We start from the raw sequence: 23,024 nt of genomic DNA on the forward strand, positions 1-23,024 counted from the left end.
GAAGGTTCACCAGACAGATTCCTGGGATGGCAGGACTTTCATATGAAGAAAGACTGGATAGACTCGGCTTGTACTCGCTAGAATTTAGAAGATTGAGGGGGGATCTTATAGAAACTTACAAAATTCTTAAGGGGTTGGACAGGCTAGATGCAGGAAGATTATTCCCGATGTTGGGGAAGTCCAGAACTAGGGGTCACAGTTTAAGGATGAGGGAAATCTTTTAGGACCGAAATGAGACAATCATTTTTTACACAGAGAGTGGTGAATCTCTGGAATTCTCTGCCGCAAAAGGTAGCTGAGGCCAGTTCATTGGCTATATTTAAGAGGGAGTTAGATGTGGTCCTTGTGACTAAAGGGATCAGGGAAAGCAGGGATGGGATACTGAGTTGGACGATCAGCCATGATCGTATTGAATGGCGGTGCAGGCTCGAAGGGCCGAATGGCCTACTCCTGCACCTATTTTCTATGTTTCTATCTATCTCTCCCTACCAACCCCATTCTCCTGCCTTCTCCCCGTAATCACTGACACCCGTACTAATCAAGAATCTATCTATCTCTGCCTTAAGAACACCCACTGACTTGGCCTCCACAGCTTTCTGTGACACACAGATTCACCACCTTCTGGCTAAAGAAATTCCTCCTCATCTCCTTCCTAAAGGAACGTCCTTCAGTTCTGAGGCTATGACCTCTGGTCCTAGACTCTCCCACTGGTGGAAGCATCCTCTCCACATCCACTCTATCCAAACCTTTCATTATTCTGTAACTTTCAATGAGGTCCCCCCTCACCTTTCTAAACTCCAGCGAGTACAGGCATGGGCATTTGGGGCAAGAGCACGAGAGGCTGCTGTTGGAGTGCTGTAGGCAGAAAGGTGCAGACTCAGGAACAGTTTCATCCCCTCGGTTACCAGGCTTCTGAACGTTCTGAACCTAAGTTAGAGTACTGTCTGATTCACCTCTACCCCATTGCGGACATTGGACTTTGTCTCTGGAACTGATGGACTATAATGCTGAGAACTATTTATATACTTCTCTCAGATCTCTGTAGCCCCCAGAGAAAACAAAGACACTCGGTACCTTCTCCTTTGTTCTAGATATCATACTTGAATTTGGCTCGATTGTATTTATACACGGTATATCTGATCTGTTTGAACATGCAAAACCAAGCTTTTCACTGTACCTCGATACACGCGATGATAATAAACCTAAATAAAATAATGTAGCAGCTAATGACATTATTTTATTTAGATTTGGGCACAGTTGCAACGCTGCATGTCCAGAGGTTAAGAAACGCTCACAATATGCTCGGCTAAATTGGTTACCTGTCTAGCATACTATATCTTCTCTTTGAAAAGGTTTCCACTCCAAAACAAAGAAACACTTCACAAATGGATCAAAAATATGAAGAGAGAGAGCTGGTTGCTGTCGAAGCACCAATGCATCCGTTGTGAACACTTTACTGCAGATTCGATCGAATGGCGCTGCGGGACACGCTGTTTGAAGTCGCGTGCTACACCCACCATTTTTACATTTCCATCTCATCCACAGGTAAGATTAAACCCTGTTTTGAAAAGTTACAAGTTTAAGCAGCACACAATAGTGCAGCTCATCAAATCAAAATTATCTTTCAGAATAAGAAGCCAAATTCCCAACATGTTCACAAGAAAAATGTTTTGCCTGAGGGGACATCGGAGGCCAGAGTGGGAACATTTGGCTCTGCTGCGACAGGTGAAATAAGCGGGGATTTGGAAATTAACACGGCACCAGCGCGCGAGGGCGGGCGGGCAGGAGGGAGGGCGGGAGGCCCAGTGGAAATTCACAACCTGCTGTACGACACACACCAAATCAAGCCTTCACAATGAAACAAGAGGTTGGAATGCACCAACTGCTGAACCATGAACAGTCCGTAGCCACTGAGGTGCTACAGGTGGAACATTCATATTGTAGACAGGATACTGTCAAGGCTCAGCTGTGGGAAAAGCTTTCCAGATTACAGAAGAAGATAAAGAGACTACAGCACCAGGAACTGAGAACTGCCACTGAGCTGAAGAGAATGGAAGTGCTGGTCGAGCATCTGAAACAAGAGAACTTTATTTCTGAAGTCAAAATGAAGATCATGGAAAACTGTTTTACACAATTTGAGTTAACAGTTTTACAATAAATGGATTAATTGATTCTGTGATATAAAATATCATAGATTCAATATCTGGACAAACAAAGTAGTTGAATGCGGTGCTATTCATCACAGTCTAAAGAATATCGGAAACTTATGTGGACACAAGGAACTGCAGATGCTGTTTTACAAAACAAGGCACACAGTGCTGGAGTAACTCAGCAAGTCAGGCAGCATCTCAGGAGAACATGGATAGGTGATATTTCGTGTCAAGACCCTTCTTCAGACTTGTGAGGGTTAGATCCACATTGCTTACGAGTTTAAGAAGGAACTGCAGAGGCTGGAAAATCGAAGGTAGACAAAAGTGCTGGAGAAACTCAGCGAGTTTCTCCAGCACTTTCGTCTACCTTAGATCCACAGTTCATTGTTAAATTGAAAGTTTGATTTCGAGAAATTTTAATAGTTATTGGATAGCTATTAACAAATAAACTAAGGGCATATAATGCGAACTAGATCTGTTTATCTTTATGCATCTCAGTTATCTTATTGTAAAACAGTTGCAGATTACGCAAATTTTTAATTTAAAAGGACATTTTTCACATCCAGTGATGAAAACGGGCCATAGTATAAAATCATTTGAAACATTTTTCATCGATTCATAGAGTATCTTGTGCTCAACACATTGATGGTGTGCAGGTATTTGTGGGAAATGGGCCAATTGCAGGCAAATGGGACTAGTTAATGTGCCTGCAGAGCTCCAGCAAGTAAAGATTTAATTATCCCCATCCCAGTTACAGGTGACAATTCAACACTCTTGACATCCCGCTTTCCAGGAGTTGAAGTCCACATGCATCAGCCATGTCATGTTAAATAGCAAACAGGCTTGAAAGGTGTGATGGCCTGCTCCTGTTATCTTGCGTTCCTACATTGGAGCCGGTACACACTTCCTTCATTGCTGGTGGCAGTCCAAACCCTACTGCAGTGAAGGATGGTGAAGGCAGAAAGTCTCATCGAGTTTGGATGTGCAACTGAGGAGCCCTGACCTGCAGGGTTATGGACCTGGTGGTGGAAGATTAAACGGGCTTGCCCTTAATAAGTCAGCGCACACGCAATACACCAAACAGTCTCCTTCACACACTTTCTACACGTTTCCTGTTGTCTTTCAGCCAATTCTGAAAACAGCATCTGCAATTCCTTCTTAAACTATCCTGAAATAAGATCAGTTCTACAGCACACCTTATTTTAAAATTAGTCAAAACCATGTCATGTAAAATCCAAAACTGCTACAATGCTGAGAACTATATTCTGCAATCTGTATCTTTCTCTTTACACCACCTATTGTACTTAAGTTTGGCTTGATTGTATTTATGTATGATATTATGTGATCTGTTTAGATATCAGGCTAATCAGAGCCTATTCACTGTTCTTTGATACACATGGCAACATTCAACCTAAATACCAACTACCACACATTAAATACGGATGATGTTGAAAAGAGTTTCAGTGAGTCACATGTGTAACAAATTGTGCATAGGATATCTATATTAGTAATCTAATAACATTTCAAATAGTAATAGAAAATGCCAGAAATAGAAAACAGGTCATGTTACTAAAAGCAACTTGTCGATTGTTGATAGGTTACACACCCTGTTGCTATCAATCTGTAGTTTCATTATCAAATATGTATTTCTAGCATAAAATAACTACCAGGAAGATTCCAGCTTTGTTTTCTAGTCTGCGCTGTGTTAACTGATTTCAACCAAATCAGCTGAAGATTAAAGGGGAGACCTGGTAGATGTATATAAAAGTATGAGAGCAAAGGGTATGGTTGCAATCAGACAGTTCTCCCCAGGGTGAAAATGTCCAGGCAATAGCTAGAAATCGAGAGTGGCAAATTCTAAAGGGGATGTGTGGGGCAGGTTTTGTTTACAGAGGGTGGTGGGTGCCTGGAACGTGCTGCCAGGGTTGGTGAAGGCAGGTACAATAGTGGTGTTTAAGGGGCTTTTAGATAGGCACGTGAGTATGGATCACCTGCAGACAGATACGTGATGAACTTGGCATCATGTTCGGCACAGGCAGGGTGGGCTGAAGGGCCTGTTCCTGTGCTGTACTGTTCTATTCGTGCAGCTAGAACAAATCCGGGCTCCATCTGTACAATTAGCAAGGAGTGAGTTGATGCTGGCTCCTTCATTTTAACCAGCAACCTGTAGAACTGGTGCCTGACGACTAGGTAGGAGAAGAAGAAGGGTTTCGGCCCGAAACGTTGCCTATTTCCTTCGCTCCATAGATGCTGCTGCACCCGCTGAGTTTCTCCAGCAATTTTGCGTACCTTCGATCTTCCAGCATCTGCAGTTCCTTCTTGAAGAGTCAAGAGAGAGTCAAGAGTCAATTTAATTGTCATTTGGACCCCTGGAGGTCCAAACGAAATGCCGTTTCTGCAGCCATACATTACACACAAATAGACCCCAGACCAACCATAATTACATTGTGTGCTAAGGGGATCAGAGGGTAATGGAAGACACAGGCTCAGGTACGGGATACTGGCAGTTTTATGAAATCAAGCCATGATCATGAAATTGAAGGAAATAGGCGGTGCAGGCTGAAATCCTCGAAGGAAATAGGCAATGGGCTGAAATCCTGAAGGAAATAGGCCTAAAACCCTCCGGGTTTCGCACCTAATTTCTATGCTTTCTTTTGTGTAAACATTAACTGTGGGAAGGCCGAAGGGTCTGTTGATTGATGGTTGTCACAGTACCAACCAATGGAATCTGATGGAACAAACACAGGGGGCGGTAGGCTGGCAGGGGGCGGTAGGTAGGTACAGCGCCCCCAGCGGTTTAGCGCGGCTTGTGCAGCCCTCGGGCCGGAAGTGTGTTGGCGGAAGCTGGGGGTGAGAGGTGACGGCGCGGCCCGGCCCGGTCTGCTCACTCGGGCAAAGACGCGGAGACGGTGATGGTGATGGTGGGGGGAGCGGGGTAGACACCGGGGAGCCCCACAGCGGGGAGTCCGCGCCCGCACACACCCGGCCCACACACGCACACGGTGAGCGGCTGTCTGTCTGTCTGTCCGTCCCCATGTGTGTGTGTGTCCCTGTCTCTGTCTGTCTCTCTCTCTGTCCACCCTCCCCGTGTAAGATAAGATAAGATACATTTATTGTCATTTGGACCCTTGAGGTGTGTGTGTGTGTCTCTCTCTGTCCCTCTCTCTCTGCCCCTCTCTCTCTCTCTCTGTCCCTCTCTCTGTCTCTCTCTCTCTCTCTGCTTTGTCTCTCTCTCTCTCTGTCCCTCTCTCTCTGTGTCTCTCTCTCTCTTCTCTCTGTCTCTCTCTCTCTCTCTCTGTCCCTCTCTCTCCTCTCTCTCTCTGTCCCTCTCTCTCTGCCCCTCTCTCTCTCTGTCCCTCTCTCTCTCTCCTCTCTCTGTCCCTCTCTCTCTCTGTCTCTCTCTCTCTCTCTCTCTCTCTCTCTCTCTCTGTCCCTCTCTCTCTCTGTGTCTCTCTCTCTCTCTCTCTCTCTCTCTCTCTCTCTCTCTCTCTCTCTCTCTCTCTCTCTCTCTCTCTCTCTCTCTCTCTCTCTCTCTCTCTCTCTCTCTCTCTCTCTCTCTCTCTCTCTCTCTCTCTCTCTCTCTCTGCCCCTCTCTCTCTCCCTCTCTCTCTCTCCCTCTCTCTCTGTCCCTCTCTCTCTCTCTCTCTCTCTCTCTCTCTCTCTCTCTCTCTCTCTCTCTCTCTCTCTCTCTCTCTCTCTGTCCCCCTCTCTCTCTCTCTGTCTCTCTCTCTCTCCCTCTCTCTGTCCCTCTCTCTCTGTCCCTCTCTCTGTCTCTCTCTCTCTCTCTCTCTCTCTCTCTCTCTCTCCCTCTCTCTCTGCCTCTCTCTCTCTCTCTCTCTCTCTCTCTCTGTCCCTCTCTCTCTCTCTCTCCCTATGTGTGTCTCTCTTTCTGTGTTAATCTCTTACTCTCTCTCTCCCTCTCTCTGTCCCTCTCTCTCTGTCTCCTCTCTCTCTCTCCCTCTCTCTCTGCCCCTCTCTCTCTGTCTCTCTCTCTCTGTCTCTCTCTCTCTCTCTCTCTCTCTCTCTCTCTCTCTCTCTCTCTCTCTCTCTCTCCCTCTCTGTCCCTCTCTCTCTGTCCCTCTCTCTCCCCCTCTCTCTCTCCCTCTCTCTCTCTGTCCCTCTCTCTCTGTCCCTCTCTCTCTGTCCCTCTCTCTCTGCCCCTCTCTCTCTGCCCCTCTCTCTCTGTCCCTCTCTCTCTGTCCCTCTCTCTCTCTGTCTGTCTCTCTCAGCCCTGGGTCGAGCCTCCCACACCGGTGGGTTAATCGCATTGAAGGAGCTGCAGATGCAGGTATCCTGAGCTACATGCACACACACAATGCTGGATTAATTCAGCGGGTCAGGCAGCGTCTGTGGAGGGAATGGCCAGATGACCATTTGTCTGGCCACCCATTCCCTCTCTCCACAGATGCCGCCTGACCTGCTGAGTTACTCCAGCATTTAGTGTCTATCTGGAAAGGGTTGATGTTTTAGTCTTCATTGAAGTGAGTGTTGCTGAGTTGAGAGGATGGGGTGGATCGGGGACAATGAAGGTGTGAAGGATTGGGAAGGTGGTTCACAGATCAGAGATTAATGTGGGCATTTGTAGGGAGAGTGGAGATGGTGTTGTGTCCCAGTGTAATGCAGACCCACAACTGCTGCTGAATGTTGGACACCTCCGGCAGATTGGACAGTGTTTTCAGTTACAGATGGATAACCTTCCAGTTTGCTTGGCCAGTTCCGATTGAAACTGGAACGGTGAGGAGTGTGGAGTTGTTGAACTGGGTATCGGTCGCGGCAGCTGTTACGTGTCCTGATGGCCAGAGACTCAATCTGTTATTGAGCAGACACCGGTCGGTCTCTGTAGGAACAATGTCGGTGACCACAGCCAGTGCAAGCTGGAGGACCTCAGCGGGTCAGGCAGCATCTCTGGAGTGAAGGAATAGGTGGTGTTTTGGGTCAAGACCCTTCTTCAGACTCACTAGTACAATGCTACAGTGCATGAGTGGGATGGGGAGTGGCAATGCTCGGGGGATGAGGAGTGAGAGCAGAGATCACGGCAATGGATTAGACACAGAGCATGGAGCAGCACAGGAACAGGCTGCCCCACCCACGGTGTGTGTAACATACAGTGGCGGTGGAGGTACTGGGAGAATAGAGTCTGTGATGGAATCAGGATGGGATAAGCATGGTTGAGACAACGGTGGGAATGTGTGGGCTTTTAATGAACAAAGCATGGAGATAGACAAAAGCACGGGACATGTCAGAGAGGGTCTACGTGAAGGTTGGAGCTACTTGCAATTTGGCAGCCACAGTGTTGCACACAAGGCAGCAAGCAGCAGCGACACTGGTCAATATAACAGGAGCCGTCAGAGCTTGAATCACCACCCCCTACTCACAATGCCCAGAGCAGACTGGCATGGAACAGCAAGCTGCCCACCTCACCCATTCATAGTCACACAGCACACAAACAGGCCCTTCGGCCTGACTCGCCCCTGCTGCCCCCTCAGCTGGCTGCATTTGCCTGCCATTGGCCCTTTGCTATCCATGTACCTGTTCAAGTACCTACTCCGTTGAAGGAGATTGTCCAATGAGTGAGGCTGTCCACAATACAGCCCCCTCAGCCACAAATGCCCCTCACATTCACAAGCAAATGTCCAAACACTAAAGTGGAAGATAAAATCCAATGTAAAACCTACAAATTAGCAAACATTTGCATTCACTCAATTGGTGCACAAAATGAATGATTGTGAAACATTGCCCTTTGTAAGAGAGTTTAATCTCTGTCCAGATGATTAGTTTCTGTACCTGCACATGTTCACCTGTGTGTTGACAGGCTGCAGGATGTTGGCAGACCCACCTGGATGCCAGCAGCAGCTACCAAACACACACCTGTGCGGGAGGCCCAGGCTCCAGACGTCACCTGGGTCTCTCACACACTCCAGACCACTGTGCTGTCAACGGGCCAACCATTGCCATGGCCAGAGACTTGAGTTGCATCTCACTCACGCCACACCCACAGAGGTTGGTTGTTGCTTGCACAGTGAAGCTGCCGCGAGCATTGCCACTTTTCGCACAGTCCGCCAGCATTGCCACTTTTCATTTCACTGCACATCTCGTATGTGTTTGTGATGAATAAACTTGATTTGACTTGACTTGGTAGTAGTGTGGGAGCCGGGCTTGGTCTTGTCCTTTACACGTGGAGATGTCAGGGAGGGAACTTAGACACACCTCCGTCACAGCTAGGCAAATGAGCAGAGGTTTTGCATGCAACGGTTTGACCTGAGGGCAAAATGTTGATGCAGGCTCTGAAGAACACGCCCTGGTCTTTCACCAGCTGCCCGCTTCCAGTAGCTCTCCATGCCGGAGACATCCCAACCTACAGGTACATTAATGCCACAACAATGCTGGCAACTATATTCTGCACTCTACCTCCCCTTTCCGCTATCTATTGTAAACTTTGACTTAATTATATTTATCTGTGTTATTATTTGATCAGTTTGCATAGCGTGCAGGACAACGTTTTTCACTGTACCTTGGTGCACGTGACCCTATGGTGATGGGTCCTGAATGATCAACATGTTCGTCTAGGTGTGGAATCCCTGGAGATAGGCGAGGTGTTCAACAAAATGCTGGAGAAACTCAGCGAGACAGGCAGCAGCTCTGGAGAGAAGGAATGGGGGACGTTTCGGGTTGAGACCCTTCTTGACCGTTTAATGAATCTCTCATTTGTGTTTGCGGTGTCGAAGGTCATGGTGGCTCAGGAATGAGGGGGAGGACTTGTGTGTTGAGACATGTACATTACAAACGGAGAAGGTACAGTGTGGGAACAGGCCCTTCGGCCCACCCAGTCTGTGCTGACCAGCGATCACCCTTACACTAGTTCTATCCTACACACATAGGAACAATGTTACAAAAGCCAATTAACCTACAAACCTGCACGTCTTGGCAATGTGGGAGGAAACCGGAGCACCCAGAGAAAACGCACATGGTCACAAGGAGAATTGTATATCAATGATTTGGATAAGGGGATTGAAGGCTTTGTGGCCAGGTTTGCAGATGATGCTAAGATAGGTGGAGGGGCAGGTAGTGTAGAGGAAGCAGGTCTCTGCAGAAGGACTTGGACAGGTTAGGAGAATGTGTAGAGAAGTGGCCAATTAAATTCAGTCTAGCAAAGTGCGGAGCCATGCATTCTGGTAATAAGAATAAAGGCTTAGATTATTTTCTAAATGGAGAGAGAATGCAGAAATCGGAGGTGACAAGGGACTTGGGAGTGCTGGTGCAGGACTCACAAAAAGTCAGATCAGAACGGGTGTCTAGGGTCATGGGGAGAAGGCAAGAAAATGGGATTAGGCAGCAGAGATCAGCCATTGTTGAATGGCGGAGTAGAGGCCGAATGGCCTAATTCCTATAACTAGTAGAACTCTGTACAGACAGCACCTGTAGTGAGGATTAAACCCGGGTCTGTAAGGTAGCAACTCTACTGCTGTGGCACTGTGCCGCCACAAGGAGGTGCAACATCATTTTGTTCAGACCGTACAATGACAATAAAGGATCTATCTATCTATCTATCTATCTTAAGACATGAACCCTCAAGGCCAGAGATCATATAGTGTGGGGCAGGGTGCAAAGACATCAACTCTCAGGGCACAGTGCAAAGCAAAGGAGTCCTGGCAAAAATATTTGCATGATTTGTAGCTCTAGATGAGGTAATGGAGGAGCGGAGGGTGGCCCAATGCTCTACTTTTATTTAAGAAGTGCTGCAAGAAAGGCAGTCACGGTGGTGCAGCGGTAGAGTTGCTGCTTTACAGCAAAATGCAGCGCCGGAGACCTGGGTTTGATCCCGACTACGGGTGCTGTCTGTAAGAGTTTGTACGTTCTCCCTGTGCCCTGCGTGTGTTTTGTTCGAGATATTCGGTTTCCTCCCACATTTCAAAAACGTGCAGGTTTGTAGGTTAATTGGCTTGATAAATGTGGACACTTGGGAAGGTACAAGGATAAGCCAGGAACATCAGGCCAGTGGACCTAGCCTCTATGGTGGGGGTCTCACTAGAGGGGATTCTGAGGGGAAGGCAAGGAATGATTAATGACAGGCAGCAGTGTGGCTCAGTGCATGGGCAATTAACACACATTGCGAGGTGGGCATATGGAACACCTGCCAGAGGTTGTAGAGGCTGGCACAATGACACTGTTTAAACACACTTGGACAGCTACATGGATAGTAAAGGCTTAGAGAAAAATGTGGCAAATGCGGCAAAAGGAACAAACTGGGATGGACATCATGTTGAGCATGAATACATTGGGCCGAAGGGTCTGTATCCGTGCTTTACAATAGATCCAATTGTCCAAAATGGAAGTGTTTTAGCTCACTGGTGCTATTATTTACCGTGAAGCGTTTGCATCTGCTTGGGGCTTCAGTGGGGAGTGGCTGGTCTACAGTGCGGCGTTCTATCCCACAAAGTCCTGCACTGTGTTCATGGGATGAATGTGTTTGCAGGTGTGATTTATGAAGCTGAAGGTGACAAGCCTTGAATGGATATTTGAAGATGAGACGATTAAACAAGAGAAAGGCGTTGAACTTAGTGAAGGAGCTCGATGCATTCCCAAAGATTCCTGAAAGTTATATTGAAACATCAACCAGTGGTGGTACAGGTACTTTACATTTTGCTCAGTTATTGCTCAAAACTATTCTATTCTTAAGTGTTTAACTATAATAACTATAATTTCTTCTTTACAGTTTCTATAATTGCCTTTACTACCATCGCTGTGTTGTCCGTGATGGAATTCTTTGTCTATCAGGACACGTGGATGAAGTATGATTATGAAGTGGACAAAGATTTTTCCAGGTCATTATTTGTTTATTTTTGACAGCACTTGGTCATTCTTTGACCACAATGAGCGTAGACGGAGGATCCAGTGGTGAAGGGAGGAGGGGGGCAGATCTGATGCATGTATTAGAACTAACGGCCTGGGGTGGTTGGAAATGTGGAGTGAGCTGAGGGCAAGTATTTGCAAAGACCCTACAGCGAGCAAGATAGGTCACTCAATGAAAAAGATGTAGTACGGTCATGGGCAGGTTCATGGGTCATTTTCGGCCCCATTTCCGTAACCGGCTTCCGTCTCCGCACCAAAGATCCCGTAGCGGAGGCAAAGATACTGGTGCGGAGACGGAAGCCGGTTACGGAAACATCCTCGTAAAAATAAAAGTTATTTGGGAAAAATCTTCTCATTTTCAGAATTATAACTTATTAACACAAACTGTTCCCCCGCAACGTTGATTACACTGCGGGTCGGGTCGGGTCGGGTCCGGTTACTGAAATGGATGAAAAAAAGGCCCACGTTCCGCTCCGTTGCGTACTACACGTTAGCCCATTGCATTTAGAAGGAGTGGTCTATCTTGCTTGCTATAGGATCTTTGATATTAGAGTGCTGGACCATCAGATGACTGGTTGCCTAAGGTCAGGCCACATTATTTTGTTTAGTTTAGAGATACAGCATGGGCACGGGCCCTTCGGCCCACCAAGTCCATGCCAACCATCGATTACCTATTCACGCAAGTTCCATGTAATCCCACTTTCTCATCCACTCCCTACACACTAGTGGTAATTTACGGAGGCCAATTAACTTACTAACACACAAGTCCCTGGGTTGTGGGAGGAAACCGGATCACCCGGAGAAAACTTGCGTGATCACAGGGGGGACGTGCAAACTCCGCACCGGCAGCACCTGAGATCAGGATTGAGCCGGGGGTCTCTGGTGCTGGTATGCATCGGCTCTACCCGCTGCACGACCATTGAATTTTCCCAGCACGCTCTTCAACTCAATATGCTGAAAGGATACTGGCTTTGTGCTGCCTGGTGCTGGCTCGAAGGGCCAAATGGCCTACTCCTGCACCTATTGTCTATTGATGGTTCTCCAATTGTGAGTGGCCGGTTCAGTGCCTACCTGTCCCTCAGTTGCTCACCTGTAGTCACATGTCCAGCACCATCCAGCACATGTCCTCACAGAGTGGTTAGTGTTTCTTTAACATCACCTTTCAATGGATCCTCCATCAATTCCTCCTGCATGGATTGCAAGCAGAGTTGTCAAACCCCCAAACTGTCCGAGAGACATCGCCAATGAAACTTTCCCAGCTGCAACTCTGAGGTATTCAGCGGGTCAGGCAGCATCTGTGGGGCTGGCAGGCATTGATCCATGCCCATGGAAGTGCAGTGCAGAGTGTGATGGGGGGACAATGTATATCTGGAACCTTTCTGCTAGCTGCACAATGATGCAGGTCCCAGAGGCTCCAGTGCTGCTGACACTGACACACACGCACACACGCACGCACGCACACACACACTCTCTCTGCTGAGTGCTAACAACCATGAACTAGTTGAAAGAGTTCATGTAGTCTGGTCTTTTAACAAATGAACGTTGGGATGTGGTGTGTTGATTCCTTCTACCAACAATACTCATGCCTGGTGCAGTTTACAAACTTCAAATCCAAGGTTAATGAGCTTGTTAACCATGTGTATCTGGAGGCAGTGTATGTTCATGTGACTTGTTTCCTGCTCTTCATGTTTGGATTCTGCTTTCTATGACAATTCAGAACAAGAGAATGATGTTGCAGGAACAGGAGCTAAATATTCCCTTTCTATCTTGCAGCAAACTACGAATCAATTTAGATATTACAGTTTCAATGAAATGCCATTGTAAGTACTTTGTGTATTATCACCTTTGTCTATTCATTGGTATCATTATTATGTGTAGAACTAGCAAGTGAAAAGTAGCATGCTTGAGAAATCCACTTCTTTCTACATACGACCTGTTGATTGTCATAGGGTCATAAGTGATAGGAGCAGAATTAGGCCATTCAGCCCATCAAGTCATTCAATCATGGCTGATCAATCTCTCCCTCCTAACCCCATTCTCCTGCTTTCTCTCCATAACCCCTGACACCAGTACTAATCAAGAATCTATATCTCGGCCTTAAAAATATCCATTGGCTTGGCCTCCACAGCCTTGTGTGGCAAAGAATTCCACAGATTCACCACCCTCTGACTAAAGAATTGCTCCTCATCTCCTTCCTTATGGAATGTCCTTTAATTCTCAACCCGAACCATCTGCAAATCTTTCCTACACATTCTGTGTGCTAGATGGGCCCTGACCAGCATTTCACTGGTGTTTATCGCGTGTATCTTATACACTGAAGCACAGGATTACTGGAAGCAAAACTGAATTTGAGTTGTAGCCGGGTTAATTAAATGTTGCTAATCCCTGCACTGGTTATCAGGCAGTGGGCAGTGTTGGCTGCATCACAGTCACTTGTGCCTTGCTTCATTACATTGTTTACGCTCCCTTCATTCAACATAGACTCTTGCAAAGCTGTGTCAGGTTCAACTTCAACTTCAAATGTTTTAGTTCTTTTTAAAAATGTAAGGAATACTCTATCTTCTGTTTGCAAATGTGAAAGCTGGGCGTAATCCTAAAACCACAGGCTTTCTGCATTGTTGCACAAGGTGTACTGTTGCTACACGCTGATAGCAGAGTTTGTGATGAGAATGAAAATGTGTCTGAAGTACAGCAGTGAAAACATAAGGTGGCGCCACACGCTGCATGCATTACAGCTGTCCTGTTACACACGCTGCATGCATTACAGCTGTCCTGCTACATATGCTGCATGCATTACAGCGGTCCTGTTACACTCGCTGCATGCATTACAGCTCTCCTGTTACACATGCTGCATGCATTACAGCTGTCCTGTTACACACACACACACACACTGCATGCATTACAGCTGTCCTGTTACACACGCTGCATGCATTACAGCTGTCCTGTTACACATGCTGCATGCATTATAGCTGCCCTGTTACACACGCTGCATGCATTACAGCTGTCTTGTTACACACGCTGCATGCATTACAGCGGTCCTGTTACACACACTGCATGCATTACAGCGGTCCTGTTACACTCGCTGCATGCATTACAGCTCTCCTGTTACACATGCTGCATGCATTACAGCGGTCCTGTTACACACACTGCATGCATTACAGCGGTCCTGTTACACACACTGCATGCATTACAGCGGCCCTGTTACACACGCTGCATGCATTACAGCGGTCCTGTTACACACACTGCATGCATTACAGCGGTCCTGTTACACTCGCTGCATGCATTACAGCTCTCCTGTTACACATGCTGCATGCATTACAGCTGTCCTGTTACACACACTGCATGCATTACAGCGGTCCTGTTACACTCGCTGCATGCATTACAGCTCTCCTGTTACACATGCTGCATGCATTACAGCGGTCCTGTTACACACACTGCATGCATTACAGCGGTCCTGTTACACACGCTGCATGCATTACAGCGGTCCTGTTACACACACTGCATGCATTACAGCGGTCCTGTTACACTCGCTGCATGCATTACAGCTCTCCTGTTACACATGCTGCATGCATTACAGCTGTCCTGTTACACATGCTGCATGCATTACAGCTGTCCTGTTACATATGCTGCATGCATTACAGCGGTCCTGTTACACTCGCTGCATGCATTACAGCTCTCCTGTTACACATGCTGCATGCATTACAGCTGTCCTGTTACACACACACACACACACTGCATGCATTACAGCTGTCCTGTTACACATGCTGCATGCATTACAGCTGTCCTGTTACACATGCTGCATGCATTATAGCTGCCCTGTTACACACGCTGCATGCATTACAGCTGTCCTGTTACACACGCTGCATGCATTACAGCGGTCCTGTTACACACACTGCATGCATTACAGCGGTCCTGTTACACTCGCTGCATGCATTACAGCTCTCCTGTTACACATGCTGCATGCATTACAGCGGTCCTGTTACACGCACTGCATGCATTACAGCGGTCCTGTTACACACACTGCATGCATTACAGCGGTCCTGTTACACACGCTGCATGCATTACAGCGGTCCTGTTACACACACTGCATGCATTACAGCGGTCCTGTTACACTCGCTGCATGCATTACAGCTCTCCTGTTACACATGCTGCATGCATTACAGCTGTCCTGTTACACACACTGCATGCATTACAGCGGTCCTGTTACACTCGCTGCATGCATTACAGCTCTCCTGTTACACATGCTGCATGCATTACAGCGGTCCTGTTACACACACTGCATGCATTACAGCGGTCCTGTTACACACGCTGCATGCATTACAGCGGTCCTGTTACACACACTGCATGCATTACAGCGGTCCTGTTACACTCGCTGCATGCATTACAGCTCTCCTGTTACACATGCTGCATGCATTACAGCTGTCCTGTTACACACACTGCATGCATTACAGCGGTCCTGTTACACACACTGCATGCATTACAGCTGTCCTGTTACACATGCTGCATGCATTACAGCTGTCTTGTTACACACGCTGCATGCATTACAGCGGTCCTGTTACACACACTGCATGCATTACAGCGGTCCTGTTACACTCGCTGCATGCATTACAGCTCTCCTGTTACACATGCTGCATGCATTACAGCTGTCCTGTTGCACACGCTGCATGCATTAAAGCTGTTCTGATGATGTGGGACCAGAGGTCACTTCATAAGTGATAGGAGTGCAATTAGGCCATTTGGCCCATCAAGTCCATTCAATCATGGCTGATCTATCTCTCCCTCCTAACTCCATTCGCCTGCCTTCTCCCCATAACATGTGACTTGGCTGCCCGTGGTGTTCAGTGGGGGAACATCACCCACTCTGGCTTCAGTCTTGCAGAGGTTCTGTTTAGAGTAGGTCCCAAACCTGACCAAATAACACACCCTCATCTGGAGGCACAAAATAATCCTTAATCTTTAAAGATCTCCATTGAACAATGCCCCACACAAAGTATTTACACCAGTGGATTCCACAAATTGCTCCTGGTATTTCTAATTCAGACACGTTGGCTGAAATGTACATATTTTTTTACAATCCATTGCCTGGAGTTCTGTGTTACATCTCTGTAATAGTATATTCCTCATTAAATATTTCCTTACTAAATATTATTCTTTTGTTCATTACGTGTTAAATTTTCTTCAAATTCAGTTGTGATTTGAGTTTTTTTTAAAGTGATTTCAAATATTTTGAATATTAATTTTATCTGAGAGCAGCTTGAGAATGTAATGAATCATTCAGATGATAACTTTGTGTTTTAAACAGATATTGGGGCAGATGTCCTTGATCTGGCTGAAACGATGGTTGCTGCTTCAGAAGGGTTGAAATATGAACCAGTAGGTGTAATTATTGCATTATAGTTGCATTTCAAACTAGACACAAGGTCGATAATGTTAGCCACACCACTGATTAAGAGAATTAAGCTAAGTCAAAGGTCTAAATGAAGATTCATCACCATTTGTTTAGTTAGTTTAGAGATACAGTGGGGAAACAGCCCCTTCACCAAGTCCACGCCGACCACCCATCACCTATTCACACCAGCTCTACTTAACCCAGTTTGGCATCCTACACATTAGGGGCAATTTACAGAAGCCATTTAACCTACAAACCCTCCTTTGGAACAGTGACGGGGATAGTGGTAGTATGGTGTTATGTAGCTGTAGTGTTGGCTACACATGTGGAATATGAGGTGCCGCTCTTGAAGTTTGTGTGTGGCCACAGTCTAGCCCTAGAGGAGACGGGACAGCTGAGAAGTCAAGTCAAGCCACTTTTATTTCTAGAGCACATTTAAAAAACAACTCTCGTTGGCCAAAGTGCTTTACATTGGTGGAGGTACTAACATTATACAACATTGGTTCATAGATTAAATACATACATACATACATATAGCCCTCCCTCAGAGGATGTCAAGAAAGGCTTGAGAGTAAAGAAGAGTTTTAAGTCTCGTCTGGAGGGGGCAGTTCTGATGGGAAGAGGGATGCTGCTGTTCCACAGTCTAGGAGCTGCAACCGCAAAAGTGCGGTCGCCCCTGAGCTTCTGCCTAGACCGCGGGATGTTCAGCAACCCCAAGTCGGCTAATATGAGGGACCTGGAGATGGTGTGGTGGGTGAGCAGACTTTTGATGTAGGTGGGGGCAATCCCGTTAAGGGCTTTGTAGACATAAAGAAGGATCTGGAAATTTATTGGGAACCGCACAGAGGGGAGCTAAATGGTTAGTGAGTGGGAGATCCAGTGGGCCTTGGCTGGCCCTTTGACAACACGGCCACCTTGTCTCCACTTGGTCTCGCCCATGTACAACACACCGCACGCAAACACAGCTACGTGTGTCCATTCAACATCTAGCTGCATTGATGATTTATCTTGATCCATGTATTGATCTGCCTCTTCTGGTTTTAGATTTTGTGACAAATCAAATTCTAATTTAATACACTAGTAACTAAAAGATGGAATTAACATTAAAAATTAAACGTACTAATAAAATAATATGCACTAAAACTTAGAAGTGTCGGTACGCTGCATTGGCATGTTCTATCACAGAAATAGCACTGGCATCATATAAAGCATTGTCAATATTGTCAGAACATTTTACATTTCTGTCCTTTCTAAATGCTAGCATGATCTTGGCAAGTGACGCTGTTAACACAATCTGAGTGAATCATGGTGATGATGGCAGTTCCATACAACTAATACCTGTTGCAGAGTTTATATGATAGGTTGCCCTGTTCATGGCTTTTACATGTTTACACCTGCAGCAGTTTTGAAAGGTGAATAAAACTTGTCCTTTGTTTACTGTCCATGGTATATACTGTTTCTCAGCTGTGAATTTAGCCATTTGATTGTTTGGTAAGCTTCATGTAGTTGGCTTGTTGGGCATTGAGTTATATTGCTGCAGTTTTGTGCCCAGCTTTATGAAGGCTGGCGGAAGGACACTATTCTAACACAAGTCTGCTGATATTTCATCTCTGCAATTTGGTGAATGCCTATTTCACAAATCACTTGTTGCAGTCTCGATGACTTGGTGACTACTTTGCCAGGCTGTACTCTCTCCCACACTGTAAGGGGCACAACACTCCAGCATGTAACACTAAGACTTTCCACTTGGAAATTGAGCTGCTGTTTTAATTGCCTTTCTTTTTAAATTGTAGACAGTTTTTGAATTATCTTCACGTCAGAGAATGTGGCAAAGGTACGAAACAGATTTTAAAATTAATTTTCTGAATGGTTAATAATTTCTGGTGTTTAACAAAATCAAGTGTCAGTCATTCACTTTGTTATAAATGTTGCGGTGACAGTTTAAGTTTAATAATTCAGATAATAAAATGTAGAATTGTATGTGTGTTTGCTGACAACAAATGAATTCCTAATTGACCCCAGTCTCTGGTATAGTTTGCTACCAGCCTGGATATGGGCTCAATGAAAGATGATGGCAGAGAGGTGAAGTTTAAATACTGACCTAATGAAAACTTTTGGGTGGATGTACATAGAACTCTACAGGTCCCTTGGCCCACAATGTCAATGCCGAACATGGTGCCAAGTTGTTCTGATCCCCTCAGCCTGCATGTTATCCATATCCAACCATGCCCTGCGTGTCTATGTGACTATTTAACAGTCTCTGTAACACCACTATTGTATCAGCCTCCATCGCTACTGCCTCTGGCAGGTCTATCTTCGGTTTAAACCAGCATCTGCAGTTGCTTCCTACACATTTCCTTTGCTTTCTACCGATTCGATCTGCAGATTAACCTTTTGGGAATCCTGCACCAGCTCCCAAGTCCTTTTGCACCTTCGATTTCTGGGTTTGCTCCTCATTTAGAAAATAATCTACACCTTTATTCCTACCACCAAAATACATGACTCCACTATATTCCGTCTGCCACTCCTCTGCCCACTCTCCCAACCTGCCCGAAGTCCTTCTGCAGAGTGTCTGCTTTCTCTACAACACCTGCCCCTCCACCTATCATCTTAGGCCAAACTTGGCCACAAAGCCTTCGATCCCCTCGTCCAAATCATTAATGTACAACGTGAAGAGTAGCGGCCCCAGCACCGAGCCCTGCGGAACTCCGCTCCAAACATCCGTAGCCATAGACTTGTTCTCCACAGCAGCAGCTTGTCCATTCACCAGCGGGTGGGAGCTGTCTACATCTAACCACTCATGCCTTGGAACGACACTCTAACTTGGTCATCAGAATTGAAACCGTACAATATTTCCATTAGATTTATTACTGAATTGTAAAACTGAAGACGAGTTAATTAAATTTCACATCTCTTGTGCTGATGTTTGAATTAGAATAAAGACTTTGGGTAGAGGTGCAAGTCATGTGATCTTTCCTTTTTAAGAACACTTCAAAAGATCCGCCGGAAAGTGCAAGAAGAACATTCTCTGCAGGATCTTTTATTCAAGAGTGCGTTTCGAGGCTCGCCTACAGCCCTACCACCCAGGTAAACCAGCTGTGTCCCTGCCTGAAATATACCCACTGACTTGCTCTCCACTGCCTTCAATTCCACAGATTCACCACCCTCTGACTATAGAAATTCCTTCTCATCTCCTTTAATTCTGAGGCTGTGCCCTCTGGTTCTAGACTCTCCCTCTAGTGGAAACATCCTCTCCACATCCACTGTATGCAAGCCTTTCACTATTCTGTACGTTTTAATGAGCCCCCCCCCCCACGGTTTTGCCTTGAATGTTTCCCTTGTCAGTAAGTGTGTGTAACACAACTTCTCTTGTTGAAAGATAAGCAGTGGTGTGCTCTATCAGTCGGTAGTAAAAGGGACATATGCAGTTAATTCCATAAAGTACACGCATTCTGCACACTTCTGCAGCGTGACTTTAGAGAGCTCGGAAAAATGTTGAAAAGCAGGACCTCCAGGGTTGTTATCTCCGGTTTGCTTCCAGTTCCCCGTGCTGGCGAGAGCAGGAACAGGGAGATACGGGACCTGAACGTGTGGCTGAGGAACTGGTGCACGGGGCAGGGATTTAGATTCTTAGATCACTGGGATCTGTTTTGGGGTAAGGGGGAACTGTACAAAAGGGACGGATTGCATCTTAACAGGTGTGGGACCAGCATTCTGGCAGGCAGGTTTGCCACTGCTACACGGGTGGCTTTAAACTGAATAAGGGGGGTGGGGTGTTGAATGGGACAGTGGAGGATGGGGTTAAAGGGAAAGGGTTTCTTAAATGTGTGAGCGTAGAGACCGAAGGGTGTAAAATGAGGGTAGAAGAAATAGGTAGCAAGGTGAAAAGTAAAAGTGGCAGGCAGACAAAACCAGGGCAAAAAGCAAAAAGGGCCACTTTTCAACATAATTGTATAAGGGGTAAGAGTGTTGTAAAAACAAGCCTGAAGGCTTTGTGTCTCAATGCAAGGAGCATTCGTAATAAGGTGGATGAGTTGAATGTGCAGATAGCTATTAATGACTATGATATAGTTGGGATCACGGAGACATGGCTCCAGGTTGACCAAGGCTGGGAGCTGAACATCCAGGGATATTCAATATTCAGGAGGGATAGACAGAAAGGAAAAGGAGGTGGGGTAGCGTTACTGATTAGAGAGGGGATTAATGCAATGGAAAGGAAGGACATTAGTTTGGAGGATGTGGAATCGGTATGGGTAGAGCTGCAAAACACTAAGGGGCAGAAAACGCTGGTGGGTGTTGTGTACAGGCCACCTAACGGTAGTAGTGAAGTTGGAGATGGTATCAAACAGGAAATTAGAAATGCGTGCAACAAAGGCAAAACGGTTACAATGGGTGACTTCAATCTACATATAGATTGGGTGAATCAAATTGGCAGGGGTGCTGAGGAAGAGGATTTCTTGGAATGTATGCGGGATAGTTATCTAAATCAACATGTTGAGGAACCAACGAGAGAGCAGGCTATTTTAGACTGGGTATTGAGTAATGAGGAAGGGTTAGTTAGCAATCTTGTTGTACGTGCCCCCTTGGGCAAGAGTGACCATAATATGGTTGAGTTCTTCATTAGGATGGAGAGTGACATTGTTAATTCAGAAACAATGGTTCTGAACTTAAAGAAAGGTAACTTTGAGGGTATGAGACGTGAATTGGCCAAGATTGACTGGCAATTAATTCTAAAAGGGTTGACGGTGGATGTGCAGTGGAAGACATTTTAAGGACTGCATGGATGAACTACAAAAATTGTTCATCCCAGTTTGGCAAAAGAATAAATCAGGGAAGGTAGTACATCCATGGATAACAAGGGAAATCAGGGATAGTATCAAAGCGAAGGATGATGCGTACAAATTAGCCAGAAAAAGCAGCAATTCGGAGGACTGGGAGAAATTCAAAGACCAGCAGAGGAGGACAAAGGGCTTAATTAGGAAAGGAAAAATAGATTATGAAAGAAAACTGGCAGGGAACATAAAAACTGACTGCAAAAGTTTTTATAGATATGTGAAAAGAAAGAGATTAGTTAAAACAAATGTAGGTCCCTTGCAGTCAGAAACGGGTGAGTTGATCATGGGGAACAAGGATATGGCGGACCAATTGAATAACTACTTTGGTTCCGTCTTCACTAAGGAAGACATAAATAATTTGCCGGAAATAGCAGGGGACCGCGGGTCAAAGGAGTTGGAGGAATTGAGTGAAATCCAGGTTAGCCGGGAAGTGGTGTTGGGTAAATTGAATGGATTAAAGGCCGATAAATCCCCAGGGCCAGATAGGCTGCATCCCAGAGTACTTAAGGAAGTAGCTCCAGAAATAGTGGATGCATTAGTAATAATCTTTCAAAACTCTTTAGATTCTGGAGTAGTTCCTGAAGATTGGCGGGTAGCAAACGTAACCCCACTTTTTAAGAAGGGAGGGAGAGAGAAAATGGGGAATTACAGACCAGTTAGTCTAACATCGGTAGTGGGGAAACTGCTAGAGTCAGTTATTAAAGATGGGATAGCAGCACATTTTGAAAGTGGTGAAATCATTGGACAAAGTCAGCATGGATTTACGAAAGGTAAATCATGTCTGACAAATCTTATAGAATTTTTCGAGGATGTAACTAGTAGCGTGGATAGGGGAGAACCAGTGGATGTGGTGTATCTGGACTTCCAGAAGGCTTTCGACAAGGTCCCACATAAGAGATTAGTATACAAACTTAAAGCACAAGGCATTGGGGGGTCAGTATTGATGTGGATAGAGAACTGGCTGGCAAACAGGAAGCAAAGAGTAGGAGTAAACGGGTCCTTTTCACAATGGCAGGCAGTGACTATGGGGTACCCCCAGACTCAGTACTGGGACCCCAGCTATTTACAATATATATTAATGATCTGGATGAGGGAATTGAAGGCAATATCTCCAAGTTTGCGGATGACACTAAGCTGGGGGGCAGTGTTAGCTGTGAGGAGGATGCTAGGAGACTGCAGGGTGACTTGGATAGGCTGGGTGAGTGGGCAAATGTTTGGCAGATGCAGTATAATGTGGATAAATGTGAGTTATCCATTTTGGTGGCAAAAACAGGAAAGCAGACTATTATCTAAATGGTGGCCGATTGGGAAAGGGGGAGATGCAGCGAGACCTGGGTGTCATGGTACACCAGTCATTGAAGGTAGGCATGCAGGTGCAGCAGGCAGTAAAGAAAGCGAATGGTATGTTAGCTTTCATTGCAAAAGGATTTGAGTATAGGAGCAGAGAGGTTCTACTGCAGTTGTACAGGGTCTTGGTGAGACCACACCTGGAGTATTGCGTACAGTTTTGGTCTCCAAATCTGAGGAAGGACATTATTGCCATAGAGGGAGTGCAGAGACGGTTCACCAGACTGATTCCTGGGATGTCAGGACTGTCTTATGAAGAAAGACTGGATAGACTTGGTTTATACTCTCTAGAATTTAGAAGATTGAGAGGGGATCTTATAGAAACTTACAAAATTCTTAAGGGGTTGGACAGGCTAGATGCAGGAAGATTGTTCCCGATGTTAGGGAAGTCCAGGACAAGGGGTCCACAGCTTAAGGATAAGGGGGAAATCCTTTAAAACCGAGATGAGAAGA

General features: G+C 45.9%; 1 protein-coding gene across 2 annotated transcripts in view; it reads left to right on the forward strand.

Annotated features, from left to right (window-relative positions):
* Positions 1–23,024, forward strand: part of ergic2 (ERGIC and golgi 2) — a 37,368-nt gene that overhangs the window by 3,071 nt on the left and 11,273 nt on the right. The window contains exons 2-9 of one of the 2 annotated variants that reach the window (XM_055650015.1): positions 1,353–1,545; positions 1,629–1,725; positions 10,624–10,778; positions 10,864–10,972; positions 12,774–12,820; positions 16,303–16,373; positions 18,183–18,223; positions 19,375–19,476. In XM_055650015.1, the coding sequence (XP_055505990.1) occupies positions 10,673–10,778; positions 10,864–10,972; positions 12,774–12,820; positions 16,303–16,373; positions 18,183–18,223; positions 19,375–19,476 (476 nt within the window). In that variant the 5' untranslated portion in view covers positions 1,353–1,545; positions 1,629–1,725; positions 10,624–10,672. Of the gene's footprint in view, positions 1–1,352; positions 1,546–1,628; positions 1,726–5,015; positions 5,153–10,623; positions 10,779–10,863; positions 10,973–12,773; positions 12,821–16,302; positions 16,374–18,182; positions 18,224–19,374; positions 19,477–23,024 lie in introns of those variants that run through there. The other variant, XM_055650016.1, reaches the window with a different exon arrangement.

The sequence above is a fragment of the Leucoraja erinacea genome, chromosome 19 (assembly GCF_028641065.1).
Source record: "Leucoraja erinacea ecotype New England chromosome 19, Leri_hhj_1, whole genome shotgun sequence".
Lineage (NCBI taxonomy): Eukaryota > Metazoa > Chordata > Chondrichthyes > Rajiformes > Rajidae > Leucoraja > Leucoraja erinaceus.